Genomic DNA, 16,770 nt, shown 5'->3' on the forward strand with positions numbered 1-16,770 from the left:
CACCAATTTGCACTTCATATCCAGCTGTCTGCATGACCCAGACCACTTGCTAAAAAGAAAAGAAAAAAAACTCAGCTAAAGAGGGATTATTTCAAACTGCTGTCTGTGCATTTATACATTATTTCTGAGCACTCTTTTCTTGCATTGTGCTGTAACTCACATGTGTGTCTTTGACTGTGGGAAGTGATATTGTTTGCGACCTTCCGAGAGAACAGAATAAAGTACACCAGTGTAGATCGTGGTTAAAACGTTGCTCTCGGATCCTACATGGCGAGTTGTCTTGTGTAACCATACGTGTGTGCAGCGGTTGTCTTGCAGCGAGCTGAGCACATAAGAAACGCATATCTTTTCGTTTGGGGAAGTATTGCCTGGCGTTTTCCTCTTTTCTATAATCCAATAAGCAAATCAGATTTCTCTAAAGACGAAACCCAGAGATGGATCCTTAGAGGTATGTGTTTCAGTGGAAAAAGCCCGTCTCCATTCTGCTGGCACGAAGCAGCAGCAGACAGCAGCGGATCTTAGTAGCGTTCTATATTTGGGCACGGAAGTATTCGACGTCATCGCGCTATGTTTGCGAAATTGAAAAAATGGAAAGGACGCACTGACGTAGGAGCCCTGACGTGTAGTTAACCTTGGCAACAGACGGAACAATAAATAGAACCAGTGGAGATGCAGGAAAAAGACTGCGATCCCTTATGGAGGCTAATTTTAGGCACTATTTTAATTGTCTGTTGAATAGCACTGCCATCCTATCTCCCCCCAGAGAACATGTTTTTGTATGTGAGTGCATATAATAAGGAGAGCGCCACAGATTCAACCACACAGAGTATTGAATTTAAATAGCACTATCTTTTATTTACATATCTTACAAACAACATTCATCTTTACTCTCTCTGTAAAAAAATAAATTTAAATTTCATAAATTAAAACCACTAATGTTTTCACAGAAAACTTCATAGACCACTCAGACCATCATGGTTAAGACAAAACACGTCAGTTTTAAGGTTTTTTTTCACAAACAGTTCACAATTACTCTCACATTCCATTAACCAGAAAACAAACTGGATCAATAATAACTATTGCTCTGAACACATCAACACTACAACACGTTTTGTTATCTAGCACCAATAAATCATATATGAACTCAATAAACGACTAGTTGGTATTATTTGAAACATGCTTTTTAACTTGCTACATCGGTGTAATATGCAAGTATCGATAAAGGCAAATAAAATCAAAAATAATTTGCTTCCTGGTAAAAGTCCATTCAACAGCCCTGTGATCTGCACATTGATCTCATACATCAAGTAAATGTGCTTGATAGGAAGTACTATTGTTGTTGGAAGAGTCTTTAAAGGGCCAGCAGGGTTGGGGAGCTGAGGGAATCAGAGGAGTGGTCGTTGCTGCTGCTTCCTCTCCTGTGGGCGCTGCCACAAGTGGGGAAGGTCTCTGCCTCTGGGAAGGTGAACACAAAAGAAGATGTGTAGGTGGTGCCGGCTGGTGTGCAGGTCACCACGGGCGTGCACAGGGGCTCAAAGTCATTGTTGTTGGCTGAGGCGTGAAGGGGCTCCCAGTCCTGAGTTGTGTAGAGGGAGTTGGACAGGTCCACCTCTGGCACCGACCGCGCCGTCTCCATCTCCGTCTTTGCCAGCAGATCCAGAGACTCCTCCAGGACGGAGGAGTCCAGGTCTGTCATCTTGACCGCTCTGCTGGAGATGGTGGCGGTGGAGAGGATGGAGCTGCTGCTGCTGCTGCTGCTGGAGAAGATGGAGTTGGAGGTTGAGGTGAAGGTTGGCTGGCTGGAAGTGATAGTGGTTGCCTTTGGGATGGTGGTCTGTGGCTGGGAGGACACCGAGGTGGAGAGAAAGGGGTGGGCAGAAGAAAGGGACACCAAGGAGAAGTCGGTGTCCAGCTCTGAGGGGATTTTGCAGATGGGTTGATGGGCAGCCAGAATAAACTCAAGCCTTTCCTTCTCCTTCAGGAGATTAGCAATATCGTTATGAAGGCTGGACTTCTCATCCTCGAGCTCATCGGTTTCCTGCAGGAAAGAAATAGAGGAAGTGGCATTAGGCTTGGCTGTTGGATAACACTGCTATTAGCTGTGGCGAGAAACACATTTTGACGAATGGTGGTAAATCTGTGGCATACTTACAGCTTGCAGAGTGTCTGTAAGCTCTCTCCTCCTGTTGCGGCATTTTGCTGCTGCCTGCTTGTTTCTCTCTCTGCGAACTCTTTTCTTCTCTTCCTCCTCAGGTGTCACCTGCACATTAACACAAGAAAAAGTTAAGCCTCCAGCTCTGTGATGATTGTTACTAAGAGTTATGTATAACACTTATGGGCAAATGATAATTACCTGTTCCATTCTGCTCCTCTTGTTAGAGTTATGCACCCTGGATGCAGACCTCATGCCTGGTCTGGAGTATGCAGAGCTGGGGCTGGAGCTGTAGGGGGGAGGTCTGTGAGAAGGGGCCACTGAGGAGATCAAAGGATGGACCATCCACTGCAGATCCTCGCTTGTCGAAATAGCTGTGACGGTGGGGATGAAGGAGGCACTTGATGCTGTCAGGTCAGTGAAGTCCTGTAGGTAAGGAAGCAAAAGGATCATGAGCACATTTGGTATACTTTCAGGATGCAGCATTGCTGGATGGTCTATAAAAAGACGGGTGGTTTAAAAATATCCATATGATGTCAACTATGACGTTACATTCTCTCTATGGGGATTCCAGGTGGATGAATGAAGCGCGCCTCGAAGTGTGTGCAGCGCAGATCAATAGGCTGTTTCAAGCACCACTCGGCATAGGCTACTGCTATTTGTCAGTCAGCTTAACATTATTATTTTAAATCTTAAGTTTAAGCTTTATGGGAGTAGTTTGGTAAGGGCTAATGTGAGCGGTATATTTCCAAGTTACACGGAAATAAATACAAGTGAATATCACATTGCTTTACATTCTTATAAAATAATAATTGTAATATTTGACTGGACATACCTGAGACTGGGGAGATCCCATGCTGGAGTAAGATCCCGCTGGTGACGGGTAGTATCCCAGATTGTCTCCGGACGGAGAAGCGGTGCTGCAGCGAGAGGAGGAGTCGCACTCCGTGTTGAAAGTGGTAAACATCATCTTTCCCCAAAAAAAAAGACAAGTAGGGAGATCCAGACAAATGTAAAGTTGAGGAAATGCTTTCGTAGGTTTGGGAGAAACTTTCAAATTCCACTCCTGATATATTTGCTCTTGTAGTCGTTATTCTACTGAAAGTTTGAGTGCCAACTATGAGAACTCGGAGCGGCTTTATAGCCTGAGAATGAATGACGTAGGGCAAAGGGGAGTGCTCTCTACCCGAGACAGTGGAGGAAAAAACATCAACACACTCACATAACAACGCTGCAGAGACGCCACATACTGCTTTTACGTCGTTTTATCACACATAAAGTTGATTATACAATGACAATTTGTGCTGTTTAAAGTTAAAAAGTAACATTTAGAAATATTCTTTTAAACTCACCCTCAAGAAATGGAATATTCCAGAACGGGATCCCCGAAACGTCATTTTCCTAATATGGTGCATCCTGTAAAGGGGCGGACCTTGCTGGGAAACACAGCGTCTGAGATTGGCCGACAGCGACATGACGTTATGTAACACAACAAACACAACGGCTGTTGTGAAAACTGAATAAGTGGGATAATGGTCATCTAAAGTACATCCTACACAACAAAGTACATCAAACATTCATTTTAACATGCAGATTTGTCTGTTCTGAACTGAGAGTACCAAAAAAAATAAAAAATGCTGGTACATTTTCAACACTGTCAATTCGAATAGTTATTAAACTATTATATATCAATAATGTATATAGCAGTCTTATTTTGTTTTCTTTTTTTTAATAGCGCCCTGACATGGTATAGCATGTGGAAAAACAAAATACATTTTACACTTTCATTAAGAAGTTGTGGTTGGAGAAACTCTTGCATCAATCAGGTACGTGCTTGTGTTAGATCTCTTAGATACAGAGATCCACCAACTCAACTCAGCTGCCTGCTGCTCTCATGTGAAACTCCCCAGTCATAGCAGAGTTTAGAGTTTGTCATATAAATAACTAACACATGTCCTCATTGAATATAATGGTACAACCTCACACTCTCTATGTCACACTGACAGGCTGTGTACATGCTCAAAGCCCCATGACATCTACTAAAAATGTCTGCAAAGCAAGTTTTAAAAAGATTCTGACATTGTAAAAGGAAAGCGTGTTATTTCAGATTGTTTGAATTCAGATGTTAGATTTCTATTATTTCAGTTTTAAAAACCATAGTTTTCACTTACAGAACTTACTTTCAACCTTTCAAAGCTTAGTTTTAATGTTATTATTTGAGAATCTTATTTTCTAGTTGCAAAGAAATGCGTTTAGTTGAATGGAATAAGGCAAAGTGCAAAGTTTGGATGCAATTCAAATCAACTATCTAAACATATGCCAAGAACATCATTAGTACATGTCACAGCACAGTTGACTGCATGTGTACTCTTGCCGCAGGCGCTGCTTGTACCTTTTGTGTGCAATCCATGGGTGTGTTTAGTTGCAGAGCAAGCTGATAACTGGTTTGTTATGTGTACTTTAGCACGACAGCAGTTGGTTTTTTCTCAGGTGCTTCCAGGTGAGCATAAAGGTCTTCCCTTATACTGTGGCAGAGGGAATCCTCATGATTTGTATCACAAGCCGAATCCCTAAAATGCAACTTTGACACTTAAGTTAACATTCGGACTTTATTTCTTCAGATAAAGTGTTTAACTTAATGACCGCTTTACAATATGTTTTCATGCAGTTATGTTAAAAAGCCCCTAGAAGAAAAGTAGGCCAATAGAACACAGTTTTAGTCGTGTCAGCATCTTGCTGGTAGTTTTCTGTTGACTAAGCATTTTAAAAAGTTACGAATGGGCCACAATTCACAAAAGTTGCGTTAAGCTTTCCTCTCCTCCTTTGCATTATAAGGGGTCATTCAGGGAATGACCCTCTTTATCAAACAATAGGCTACAGGCTGGCTATTTAAAAAATATATAATAAAGTAGGGAAATTATAAACTACTTTTTTGCTTTTGATGACACTTCTATCAAAAGTTTTGATAAAAGTGTTACTGTGTCAAAGGGCATGGGTTTAGGTTACAGCAATTAATGTTTTGTTTCGCGCGCGCTCGTGTTTTGTTGAACATTCCTGGTTGTCACAGCAACACTCCACCCCTTAACGTCAGTGACGTCCTCGTTTTTGCATAGCAACAACGATCGTTTGTGTTGTGACGACGGATCACTCCGCAAAGAAAACACAAAACCGGCTCTTCCGCGTCATATTGCAACACGCGGTGACGTTTGTGGTACCAGGAAACGTCGTCAGAGTGAGAGCTCTGTCTGTGTTGTGGCTCTCAGACACCAAACAAGCTACCTGGTGGATTGTTGGAGTATTTTGTTTGACTGGTTGGCAGGAGCAGCAGCAAGTTTAGAACAATGTTTTTAGTTATTTAGAGGTAGATTAGAGCCAATAAATAAAATATGTGTTACGTTACTTTGGTGAATATAATAATGTAGGCCTAATTACTGACCATAATAATAATAATCTAAAGAAAATAATAAAATAAGTCAATTAGCTTGTAGCAACACAGATAATGGTTAATTGGATGAGATAGCTTTTTGAGTTACACACTCTAAATTGCTACCTTATTTATTGTTTTTATTTTATTTTTTATAACGGATTGATTAAAATGAAAAATAAAATCTCTGTGACATTTCATTTGAGTTCCATTAGGCCTGCTTAGCGTCAGCAGAGGGGTAATTCACAGGAGCAATTATCTATTTGCTTAATTTACATGAACTGATGTCACCGAGTCTAAAAATAAACTCCGGTCTCTGCACGTTCACGCTCAACTTGCTTTGATGAAAACAAGCCTTTGAGCTGTAGCCTATAGTGAGGGGTGTCTGCAGCTATGCCCGACCTTTCAACCCTTCCGGTCTTGAGCCGCCGGGCGATTGAATGGGCTCAAGCCGACCACCTAATGATGTGCCGGGAAGTGAGCCCTGAAAGGGGGGCTGTGCCTGCCGGGAAGCAGACGAGAGCGCATGCCCCTCCGAGCTGGGAAGAGGCCCCCCTCTGTTCGCCAACTATCGCTTTCACTTCAGTGATCTGTCAGGTCATCTGAAACCTAAATAAAATATCCAGCCTATACAATCCTTAGGACCTGAATTAGACTGTGCGGGAATAACGATTACATAACTGGTGCCAATAAAACGCATCAACACCGATCAGATCGGGGTCGAAGTGAAAGAACGGAAATTGCAAAATAAATAAATGCATCCACGAAATGAATCGCATATAAGTAGAGGCCCTACATGTTTAACCCTCTGCAATAAACCAATAGATGTTACTATGATTAATAATTGCATTCATGTTCTCATATGACAAGGATGCTATTGTCTTATATATAGCCTGGTTAAGTGCAGGGGTTTGCTCTCGTCTTCTTGTCCTAAAAGTAGCACAATGACGCTGTCATCAGGTACAATGTGTGACGATCAGGGCATGTTTCACTTTCTTTTGTGACTGTGAGTGAGTGGGCCACACACACAGCCAACACGTCCGTCTGCGCGCTCTCTCTGTGCACCACAGCGCGCCCCTGTCTCACCGGAAACACCATATATGGCTCGGTCGGTCCATTCGGCGATTGGCTGCTTTACTACGGCGACAATTCTGTTGCTGGAGCTCTTTTCATATGCAGAGACAGGTGAAGAAGAAAAAAAGGCAGTGTGATATATGGATGACACTTCTTTTTAACAGCTCATACATAATCAGCCGGTGTGCTGGAAGCTGTGTGCATTAATTAAATCATGCTGGGATTCACAATATTGGTCTAAATGATGTGATGGGGCAGCAGTTTTATTGTAGTACATCAGTGTTCCAATTATGGATAATCGGAGGGGACATAGACCGACTGTATTTAAGAACTGTATTTTAATATATTGCATTGTCATCACCTCTTTCCTCCTGCAAGAACATTCTGTTTCCTTGACTGCGCCAAAAATAATTAGGATATGTCTCGTGAACATATGTGGACGTATAGGGAACATAATGTATATATGATGCAGATGCTGCATACATGAAATGACGTAGCTGAGTTCATTCATGACGATGGGCACCTCAAGCAGGCGGGGGTGTCACTTAAAATAGGCTATGCTTGATATGTTTCGATATGCGAGTTAATAGAACAAGTAAAGTTGAAATGGTTCCGAATATTCTTGTTCAAACATTCCACGGATGTATAAGTTGAATTAAAAAACATCCGCCCCCTTTTTCCCCCCTCTTGCCTCTCCCTCTGTGCGATGGTTCGGTCTCACCAAACAGATTTCATTCATAAAATTCCAGCTCACTATAAAAGGAGGGCCTCTCCACTATATCTGCACAGTTACCATTTATGAACCCGGCAAATGGAATATAAGTAGTGGTTTAGGTGTGAGTTTTTCTACTTTAGGTTTGATAGACTGTTCTATCTTTTTTTTATGCAGTGATTTTAGACGAGAACATGCATCCAGACTCCAGCACTGAGTTCGACTCATCGTCCAGCTGTAGCACAGCATCGCCTGGCGGGGACACCCCTGGGTGCAGCCAGCATCCTCCTGACTCGCTTTCATCATCAGTGGACAGCACCAAGGTAGAAGCGGATCTGATCATCCCAAAAATAATCCCTCATATTGCAGGATCATGGATCATGGATTCACGCATAAAGCTAATAATATAGGTCGGAAAAGGCGACTATGGAAAAAGATGTTCACACATACCCGAGAACATCTCACAGACATCATTTCCTTTAACAGGAATACTGTCCAGTGCTGGGAATGATTACAAACACATAGGCAATCTCTATAGGCGCCATGCAGCTATAGATAATCCGCAAAAACAGCGCAATGTTCAGTGTTATTTCAGAGATATTGTTTGTCATATACCTTAACACAGACCTGTCTTGGTCGTGACCTTTCATTTTAGAGTGATGATGATGACAACGAGTGATTAGGACGTGATGATGAGGAATGCATCTGATTTTGATAGATTCGTAGACTGTATTGATTTGGTATTTTTTTATTTTTTGGCATTCCTCAGCCAAATGATTGATGTACCATTTAAGCACATCTAAAAGGTCAGCCACGAACGTGGTTTGTCACTAATCAGATATGCATATCTCTGTAATGTGTTTTTTTTAATTTTTCCAGGATGCTGAGACCAGTGCAGCAGACTCCTTTGTTCCGACTGTGACTGCGATCTCAACCTCTCCGGATCTAAGGTGGATGGTGCAGCCGACAGTCATCACATCTGTCTCTCCGTCGTCCGGCCGTGCAAAGGCTAAAACTCGCGGCTCGACCCAGTCGTCTTGCCCGGCAGGTGCAAACAAGGCAAAGCCCTCCAACAGGAAAGGACTGAAAGACAAGGTATGCAAGAAAACAGGATGGGGAGGAGGGGGGTGAGGAAATGTCAGTTCAGATATAACGTTACAGGTAGCCAATCAATCAATCCATATCATATTCCTCACCGCGACTCCTTTCCACTAAGAGGTTAATATGAAAATGCAGTTATCGCGATATTTTCAACAAGACGCAATTGTTTTTGATGGTTAAAGGAAAATTAACGTAGCGACTATAGTGCAAATAAATGACTGCAGGGAGTAGCACATCAGGTGATTTGATTACCTCTAATTGGTGCAGCGAGTAATTACTTTTGGGGTAACGAGCACAGCGCTGTTTATGAATGGGAAATTGCATAGAAGTGCGCGTTCACGTGTTCGACTAGACCGTGCCAGTGGTGCAGCATTTTAACGCCTGAACTGGAAGAGAGTCTGCACCGACCAGATCAGTATTCCCAGCACACACTGCAAGGACGATTTTTCTTCTTCTTCTTCTTCTGTTGGCAAGTGAAATGGTGCCGGAGAGCCAACTGCTGATATGGCAAAACTCAGCAGGAAGCGCATTTAAATGGGCTTTTTTTCCCTGATTGATTTTAGCCTTCCAAAGAGGAGGAGGAAAGGAGGAGGATCAGGAGGGAGAGGAACAAAATCGCTGCAGCAAAGTGTCGCAACAGACGGAGGGAGCTGATAGACACTCTGCAAGCTGTAAGTATGCTGTTTTACTTAATCATATATCCAAACAGCACGTGCTCTTCAGGAGCTGAGGACACTGTATGTCACCAGTCATTACAAATAACAGGAGCACATACACACGGGCAATGTTTTCATGCCTCCCTCATGCCAAGTCTTTTATCCGATTGTATCCCGCCTCACCTCAGGAAACGGACCAGCTCGAAGACGAGAAGTCTGCCCTCCAGATGGAGATAGCTGACCTGCTGAAGGAGAAGGAGAGACTGGAGCAGGTCTTAGTCTCCCACAAACCATCCTGCAAACTCCCTGCAAATGACGGTGAGGAGGAGGAGGAGGAGGAGGAGGATAAAGAAGATGATGTTAGCACCATGCTGCAGGATCCTCCGGCCTCCCCACAGCTGCTGTCCATCTTAGAGGATGGAAAACCCCTGGAAAGCAACACAGACATCGAAGAAGCCTCCATTGGTCAGGACATGGACAGTGTCCCTTGCATCCCTGCTGCAGCCATTTTGGGGAACTCCAACATCCTCCTGTGCTCGAGTGCAGAAGAGGAGGCTCTGGAGGACCTAAAAGGAGATGACCTGGATGACTTGGTGCCCAGCCTAGAGATGGCGGTGACTCCAGAGATGGCTGCATCCGTCCCCGACATAGACCTGAGCAGCCCCTTCTGCCTCTCAGACTGGGAAACGCTTTACAAGTCTGTGGCAAACGACCTCGAGTCTTTGAGCACACCAGTCATGTCTTCCAGTCCCACTTGTAGCAATTACCGCACGGTGTTTTCCTTTAATTACTCTGAGATTGATTCCTTGGCTGAGGGCTTTGAGAGCCTCAAAGGCAGCCTTGGTGCGTCTGAGTTAATGAAAGATAATCTTAACTCTCCAACACTCCTGGCCTTGTGAATGCAAAGAAGTTATGCAACGATACCGTTATTGTATTCTAACCAGCCGGCAAGCTATGATCTCTCTCTCTCTCTCTCTCTCTCTCTCTTAAAAACAACGTTTTGTAGTGTGAGTTTTGATGTTGTATAAATCCTAACATCAAAGGTTGTGTACATGACATGTTTTCTGTGACTGTAACAGGGTTTGACTTCTTCCATATATTGCGGGTGCGATTCTCTGAGGTGAGACTTTGCCCTGGTAACACAAATGCATGCAAATACAAGTCATCTGTATTCCAAGAAGAGGTGGTATCTTGTGTTTTTTAAATGTGATGTGAAGTTAGATCATGCTCAATAGCCTAACGTATGCGTAATACTGTTGACAAAGTTGTGTTGTAACAAGTGAAAATAGCAGGGTTACTAAAGTGTAGTGTATAGGTGTCACATCTTGCTGTAAGGTGTCCCCTAACATTTCCTTTCAAGTTTTTCCATATAAAAAATAAAAAAAAGATCATGTCATGTATTTTATCAAGATGTATTTTATGACATAGTTTATTTTTTTACTTATCAAAAATGATCAGATGCAGAAATTGTATAACGCTGGAAATAAAATAAGACATCCACAAGCAATGTCTTGCTGTTTTTTTTTTTTATCATTCAGTATTCAGGAACATTCATTTGAATAAACATTCTCACCACAGGTTTTTATTAACTGTTCTGGAGCTTTCTATCATCTTCATCAGCAGACGGAGCTCAGCGGAATTAAAGATGTTCAAATGTCCTCATTGTCGGAGCATTTTTAATGGCTTCTTGTCGTTGAAGTGTTGGTCTCTTCATTTGCTGAGGAAGATCATGTAATAAGATCGAAAGCTCCAAACAGCGGACTAAATGGACCTTGTGGTAAGATGTTTTCTGGACTGTGTTTTCAAAGGTTGACAATTAATTTTGATACTGAGCTTCAGGGACAAGAAGACCTTGAGTGATTGAGGGAAAAAAGGAAATTTGGTCATCAACTATGAGCAAACTTCAATAAAGATTAGGAGATATGGTCGAAAGCTCCAGAACAGCTACTTAATAGACCTCGTGGTTGTTTTCTCAACTGGTATTTCCAAGGTCAAGAAAGAGCTTTGAATGTCTATAAAACCAAAACCAAGTTTATAAACCAACATGGATGAGAGGAGCTTAAAATAAATAGAAACCTGAACATGACAACCGTTCCATCTCCATCTGCTAATAAAGATGACGCATAATATCCTATGATATCTTTATATACAACTAACTCATTTGCTCCAAGAAGAGGGCCAAGAGTGAACTCAGCAATATTACTATTTTCAGCTGAGTCCATAAAGATGTCAGCGAGGCTATTTTTGGATTCAGGATTACATAAAGTGCGACCACCGGGGACTGGAACGTGTTTAAAACGAGTGGGAGCTGCAGAAACAGCAGGTTAATTATTTATTCATAGCTCGTTCTCGGCTCCGCTATTGTCACGGTCAAGGGAATCCGGTTCAGCAGCAGCAGCAGCAGCGCGTGCGTGATACGTCAACACGCGGTAGCAGTGTTTCGCATCACTTCCGTTGACCATGTTTGGGTAATTGCAGTTGTTTTGTTTCCACGGCGACGGGTGTCATATTTCGATGGCCGAGGATGTTACCGGAAAAGCTCGAAGCAGGAGCGAGCAGCAGTGCTGTTGATCGCAAACAGACCAACACGTTCTCATAAATTACAGAGCGGGGTATCGCGTGCGCGGTGATAAAGTGGTGTAATTAGAAATGTAACGGTGCCAAAAGCCTTTTCTCGGAAGAGCAAACGAGGCATTTAATGACCACAGCCTGTTTGGTTTCGGTCCTCACTGCAGCGGTCAGTGGATGCACTTAATGCAACCACAATCAGTCCATTTTATTCATGTGCGAATGGCTCAGAGCGCCGTTGCTGTGCGTTTTGCAACATCTGCCATGTTCCCGTATAGTAATGAGAGTGACAGGAGTGTATGTGAGTAGTGCAGTCTCTCTTTTCCGTCAGTAGGGGGAGCTACGGCGTGAGCACCAAACCACTGAGTTTCTCTTCATTGTATTCAGCCTGTGTGTGCCTGTGTGTGCGTGTGTGTGTGTGTGCGTGATGTCTGGGTGCCCATCTATTTTAGAGTGATGATGGATGGGCCTGTCAACAGATCTGATGTTCACTGACTCACACGTTGTCCACTCCACTTGTCCCATCAAACTCTGTGTGTCCAGCAGGGTGATGAACTCCACAGCCTGTTTCAGAGTTGTAAAATATCACATAGATCACGTTGTTCACAACCAACCATCAAGCCGCAGCCTGACTGCATGAGATGTGAGCGTGCACGGGTGGGGGTGGGGGTGGGGATGGGGATGGGGATGGGGGTGCGGGGTTATTCTAAGGTTTGGACTATGGAGAATGTGGCAGTGGTGGATGAGGTATTCAGACCTTTTAGTTAAAGTAACACTATCACAATGTAGAACCTCATACATTCAGAATTGTACACAAGTAAAAGAACAATGCTTAATGTAGAAAAAAGTGAAAGTACTCTGCAGTACTCTGAAATAAATGAATTGCATTTCATAAACTGATCATATAGAATGTATTTAGTCATAATTTAGTAACTATGGTTGTTAAGTTAACTTAAATGTAGCAAAATAAAAAAGTGCACTATTTCACTCTAAAAGGTAATGGTAACATAGTTTTATAAAATGGAAATACTCGAGTACAGTGCGCATGTGTTTGCATTATTGTAGCTGATTTACAGCTCTTGTCAGGATTGTGTGGGCGTGTTCTCTCTCACTGTTCTGTTACATTGGTTGCACCTGTGACGGTAGGACAACTTTCACCTTTGTTATTCATTCATGCAGTTTGGCGACCTTATGTAATTAAAATCATAACTCCGCCTTCCCCACCTCCACCTCCACCTCCTACCCATGATTATTCCAGGGCACTAGGTCGGACCACACCCATCGTCATTTTGATCTACACACCTGCAAAGTGTTGTGTCTGCATCCTGCACGTTTGTGATTCAATTGCGGTGACGAAATCTGTCCTCAGACATATAAACACCTGGCGAAGTGTTCACATTTTGCCCTGATGACTCAGACACAGACTCACAAGGTGAAAACAATAGGCTGTTAAATATGATGACCTACTCCTGAATCTACACTTATCAATATGGACGCACTGCACAACTGTAAGTTCTTAGTTTCCATTTGGTAGAGCTTAGTCTAAGCCTCCATACTTCTTGTTTCGTCATACTGGCAGTCTATGTACACATAGCCTATATTCTCGTGTATGTTTTCATGTTTTTTCTACATATAGCACCTTGAACAAACACGAATTGTGCATCGTAAAGCATCGGCTTGCCCTTTCTAATTGATAAGATGCAAAACATGGAGAAGTTTGCTTACTGCCCTTATGTTTCAGGATAAGATTACTCCCAGCAGTCTGTAATATGTCTCACATTGCCTGGTTACAGATCCCTATCTTTCTATTATTTGTTGTGTGCTCACTGTTTCCACCTCTGTTATCTCATCCTCGTGTACCTCCTGACCACTTGCTTTCCTGCTTGCTGTGATATTCCCAAGGAAGTGCTATATTCACAGGAATAAATCACTGTCATACGGGTTTGGGAAGACTGGGTCACCTGACATGACTAACGCTATGAGTGAGCAACGCTGTAACAGTAAAGATGGTATCCAAACATGAAGCCAAACAATACTGTAATATTCAAACTGTAGAAGGAATATTCAATGATATAATAGAAGGGGAAAAAAGATCTGATTTGATACTTTATTTAGAAAAAAACATTTTATTTCATGACTATCATACCATTAAATAATTGATATGTACAACTGCAAACAATCTATTTCTTTGTACCAAATAATGTGTTATTTAAAGACTGTGATGCTATGATACTGGTGAATCCATGTCTGACAGCACAACAATGGGAGCTTTGACTCAAATGGAAACGGGAGCTCACAACAGCAGCCTTGTGTTGTGAGAGGGAGATGAAGATGAAGAGGGGGAGGGTTTAAAGTCAACACCAGCACGCAATTGGTGCATTAAGTGATTGATTTGATATTGTGAATGGAGTCGATGGGAGTCTGCTACAGCGTCACAAATCAATCCATCAGGAAGGGCGTGTATCTTATCTGTGTATGTGTTTAATGCACAGGAGTAGCAGCAAGATTTGATGTTCACTGAATAAACTCAGATTTGCTCCTGAACCATTTGGTTGTCAGAAAAAGGGGGAATATCATTCTGTGGTAACGCAGCAAATGGCAAACTGCAGGACGTCTGTCCTAGAGTTTTAAATATCCTGCATCTTTACACATTACTAGACATATTTTGACGTGTTCTACAACTGTCTGAGATTATTTTGAATGAAGAAAAAAGGAAGGAAGGAAGAAAACTCAATGGAGTGGTGGCAAAAATAAAGTTTGTACTGTCTGCAGTGTGGTGGCCGATGAGTCAGGATTGTGTCTGGAGGTGTCTGGTTTTGTGGGTACTTCCCAAAGATGTGGTATTGGATAATACTACGAAAAAACACTTAAACTTAACATACAGATTTCAATCAGGGTGAATAAATGAGAAAATATGACTTGTTTACATCCTTTTCAAGTAGCCAACAGAAATGCAAAGTATGAATAAGAAGCTGTTGTTTTAGCATCAAATACTATTACAAATACTTGTGGAAATGTCTAAAAATGAATAAATAAAGAGACAGAGAAACATAATGCTTGGTTGTGCAAAAAGCTGTTTCGTTGTTTTTACCTTGACTTCTGACGCCCGAACAGCAAGAACTCTGCATGAGTTTGGCAAAGCTGCAAAACCACAAGCTGCTCTCCGTCTCCATTCATCATTTGGGCCGCATGGTGAAAAGTGCACAGGAGGTTATTTGTTAAAGCAAAGACTTTCTGGAAGCTTGGAAAAATAAAAGATGGATCTCGATACATTATGATGAGACATGATTCTGAACTTTTAAATACAGCAAACGAACTACATGCTTCAAACACCGAACAAAAACAGCAGTGCGTGATTTCAGTGGATTCTTACACATTCACAACTTGGTGCTATTGTCGAACAAATTAACATGCTCTGCATATTTTGGCTGCATATCCAGACTGGTATATATATTTCTTTTTTTTTCACAGTGCCATTATCAAAGCTTATTGTTCTTGGCAGGGACAATTCCCTCTTAAAAGCTTACAGTGCCAAATGTGCCTGCACCATATGTGTTCGTGCACTGAGTGACATCTCGGCTGCCTTCCTGCAGGCACAGAGGAATCCAGCTGAAAGTCTACACCTGCAAAACGGGAAAACCCCTGAACTGTCTTACAGACGTCCAGGACCTTCCTGTTTATGAAATCTGTCTGCCTGTTGGCTCAGTTCTGCTTTATTAACCCCAAATGCCTCCCCTGAAAATTTGTCATCTATGTTAGGAGCGACTGTGACGCACAGTCCCCCCCCCCCCCCCCCCCCCCCCCCCCCCCCCCCCCCCCCCCCCCCCCCCCGACCTCCCCTCAGATGCGAGACATAAATCACAGCAGAACCAAATTAGAGTCTAAAAAAAGGAACCGAGTGGGGTATTTTAGTGAGCCTCTAATAACTCATGTGCTTGTTCGAGGTGGAACAGTTGAGATGGCATCGTGTAAAATAAAAAAGTAATGATAATAACCTGAGACATAATGAAAGATGCACAGGATGAATGGGTTATTCTTGGTTAAAATGATATATGGCTGCATCACACAATACATTACAGTCATGCACAACTTTAAGCATCAAAATTAAAATGAAAGACGGATCGAGTGAGAAGCTATTCAGCATTATATTTCCAAGGTTAGTTTTCAGTTCATTAAAAGTAAATGAATGTCCCTATGATGGGTTTTAAAGTGGCAATCTCGAAGATTTAAATAAATGTCAGTTCAGTTTTGCAATATTTATATATTTGCAGTTTTAACTAACTGCGTGTCTGTGGTGACATTTCCAGGGAAAAAATGGTCGATTACCGTTTTTCTCCATTGAATACAAACAAAAGATGTTTTTTTTTAAACTTTGCACACAATTCTGAAAACTTGAATGTTGTGTATTAACAACAAGACTCTGAACTCAATGCCATTGTTCTCACTCAAATAGAAATCAACCAGGACTGAAATCTTAAGGACTGCCCCTTTAAACAGACACATTCCAGTTCTGTAAGAGCACAACAGTGGGAGGTAGTTACAACTGCTCACACTAGAGGGAAGCAGCCAGAGGAGGAATTCAGATTCAGGTTTTCTGGAACTTTCTGAGACCACCATCAGAAATACTCAGTCGTGATTTTGTGCACGTGTGTTTTAGTTCTAATGTGTTGTGAATCAAGTCACAGCTTTATTAGGGAGAGCAAATAAAATTGGGTTTCACAGCAGCTAAAGCTACATGTGCGAATAGCCTGCAGGATTTATTGCATTACTTAGGCATTAAACTTCCTCTACCACCTGAAATAATACGAATTCCACGTTGTGAGTTTGTCTGAGAAAACGCAAAGGAGAAAGTAATTCTCTTTCAGCCTTACAAATATGTGTAATGGGCACATTTGGAATAAATCTCTGCAAACATCTGAATGCAAGTTTGAAGGCCAAAAGGACTTTGGGGTACAGTGAAATAAAACCAATGAAAATCTTTCATAGCAGTTCTGTACTTTCATTTTGTCGTCTTTGCATGTATAAACAAAGTTAGTTTTTTTTTAAAAGGTAAATAACCTGATTAAACAGGAAGTTTTGGCTT

General features: G+C 42.1%; 2 protein-coding genes across 2 annotated transcripts; one reads left to right on the forward strand and one right to left on the reverse strand.

Annotated features, from left to right (window-relative positions):
• Positions 1-839: 839 nt before the first annotated feature.
• Positions 840-3,242, reverse strand: fosab (v-fos FBJ murine osteosarcoma viral oncogene homolog Ab). Its single transcript, XM_079180817.1, has 4 exons — positions 2,988-3,242; positions 2,354-2,578; positions 2,153-2,260; positions 840-2,038 (listed from the first exon to the last, which is right to left on the reverse strand). Exons 1-4 carry the CDS (start codon positions 3,120-3,122, stop codon positions 1,352-1,354), a joined length of 1,155 nt encoding a protein of 384 aa, XP_079036943.1. The 5' UTR covers positions 3,123-3,242; the 3' UTR covers positions 840-1,351.
• Positions 3,243-7,556: 4,314 nt separating this feature from the next.
• LOC306711132 (protein c-Fos) lies at positions 7,557-10,210 on the forward strand (the record flags this gene model as incomplete). Its single annotated transcript, XM_079179928.1, has 4 exons — positions 7,557-7,685; positions 8,242-8,457; positions 9,027-9,134; positions 9,308-10,210. The coding sequence occupies 4 exons, from the start codon at positions 7,557-7,559 to the stop codon at positions 10,016-10,018; spliced, it is 1,164 nt and encodes a 387-aa protein (XP_079036054.1). The 3' UTR covers positions 10,019-10,210.
• Between the last annotated feature and the right edge of the window lie 6,560 nt (positions 10,211-16,770).

The sequence above is a fragment of the Pholis gunnellus genome, assembly GCF_910591455.1.
Source record: "Pholis gunnellus genome assembly, chromosome: 19".
Classification (NCBI taxonomy): domain Eukaryota; kingdom Metazoa; phylum Chordata; class Actinopteri; order Perciformes; family Pholidae; genus Pholis; species Pholis gunnellus.

Bases quoted from the DNA above. Each gene is read 5' to 3' on its own strand.
- fosab (XM_079180817.1), bottom strand. From the start codon at position 3,122: ATGATGTTTACCACTTTCAACACGGAGTGCGACTCCTCCTCTCGCTGC. The intron at 2,579-2,987 runs GTATGTCCAGTC...CCTTACCTACAG, and splicing joins TGGGATCTCCCCAGTCTCAG to GACTTCACTGACCTGACAGC. The intron at 2,261-2,353 runs GTAATTATCATT...GTTAATGTGCAG, and splicing joins AGAGGAGCAGAATGGAACAG to GTGACACCTGAGGAGGAAGA.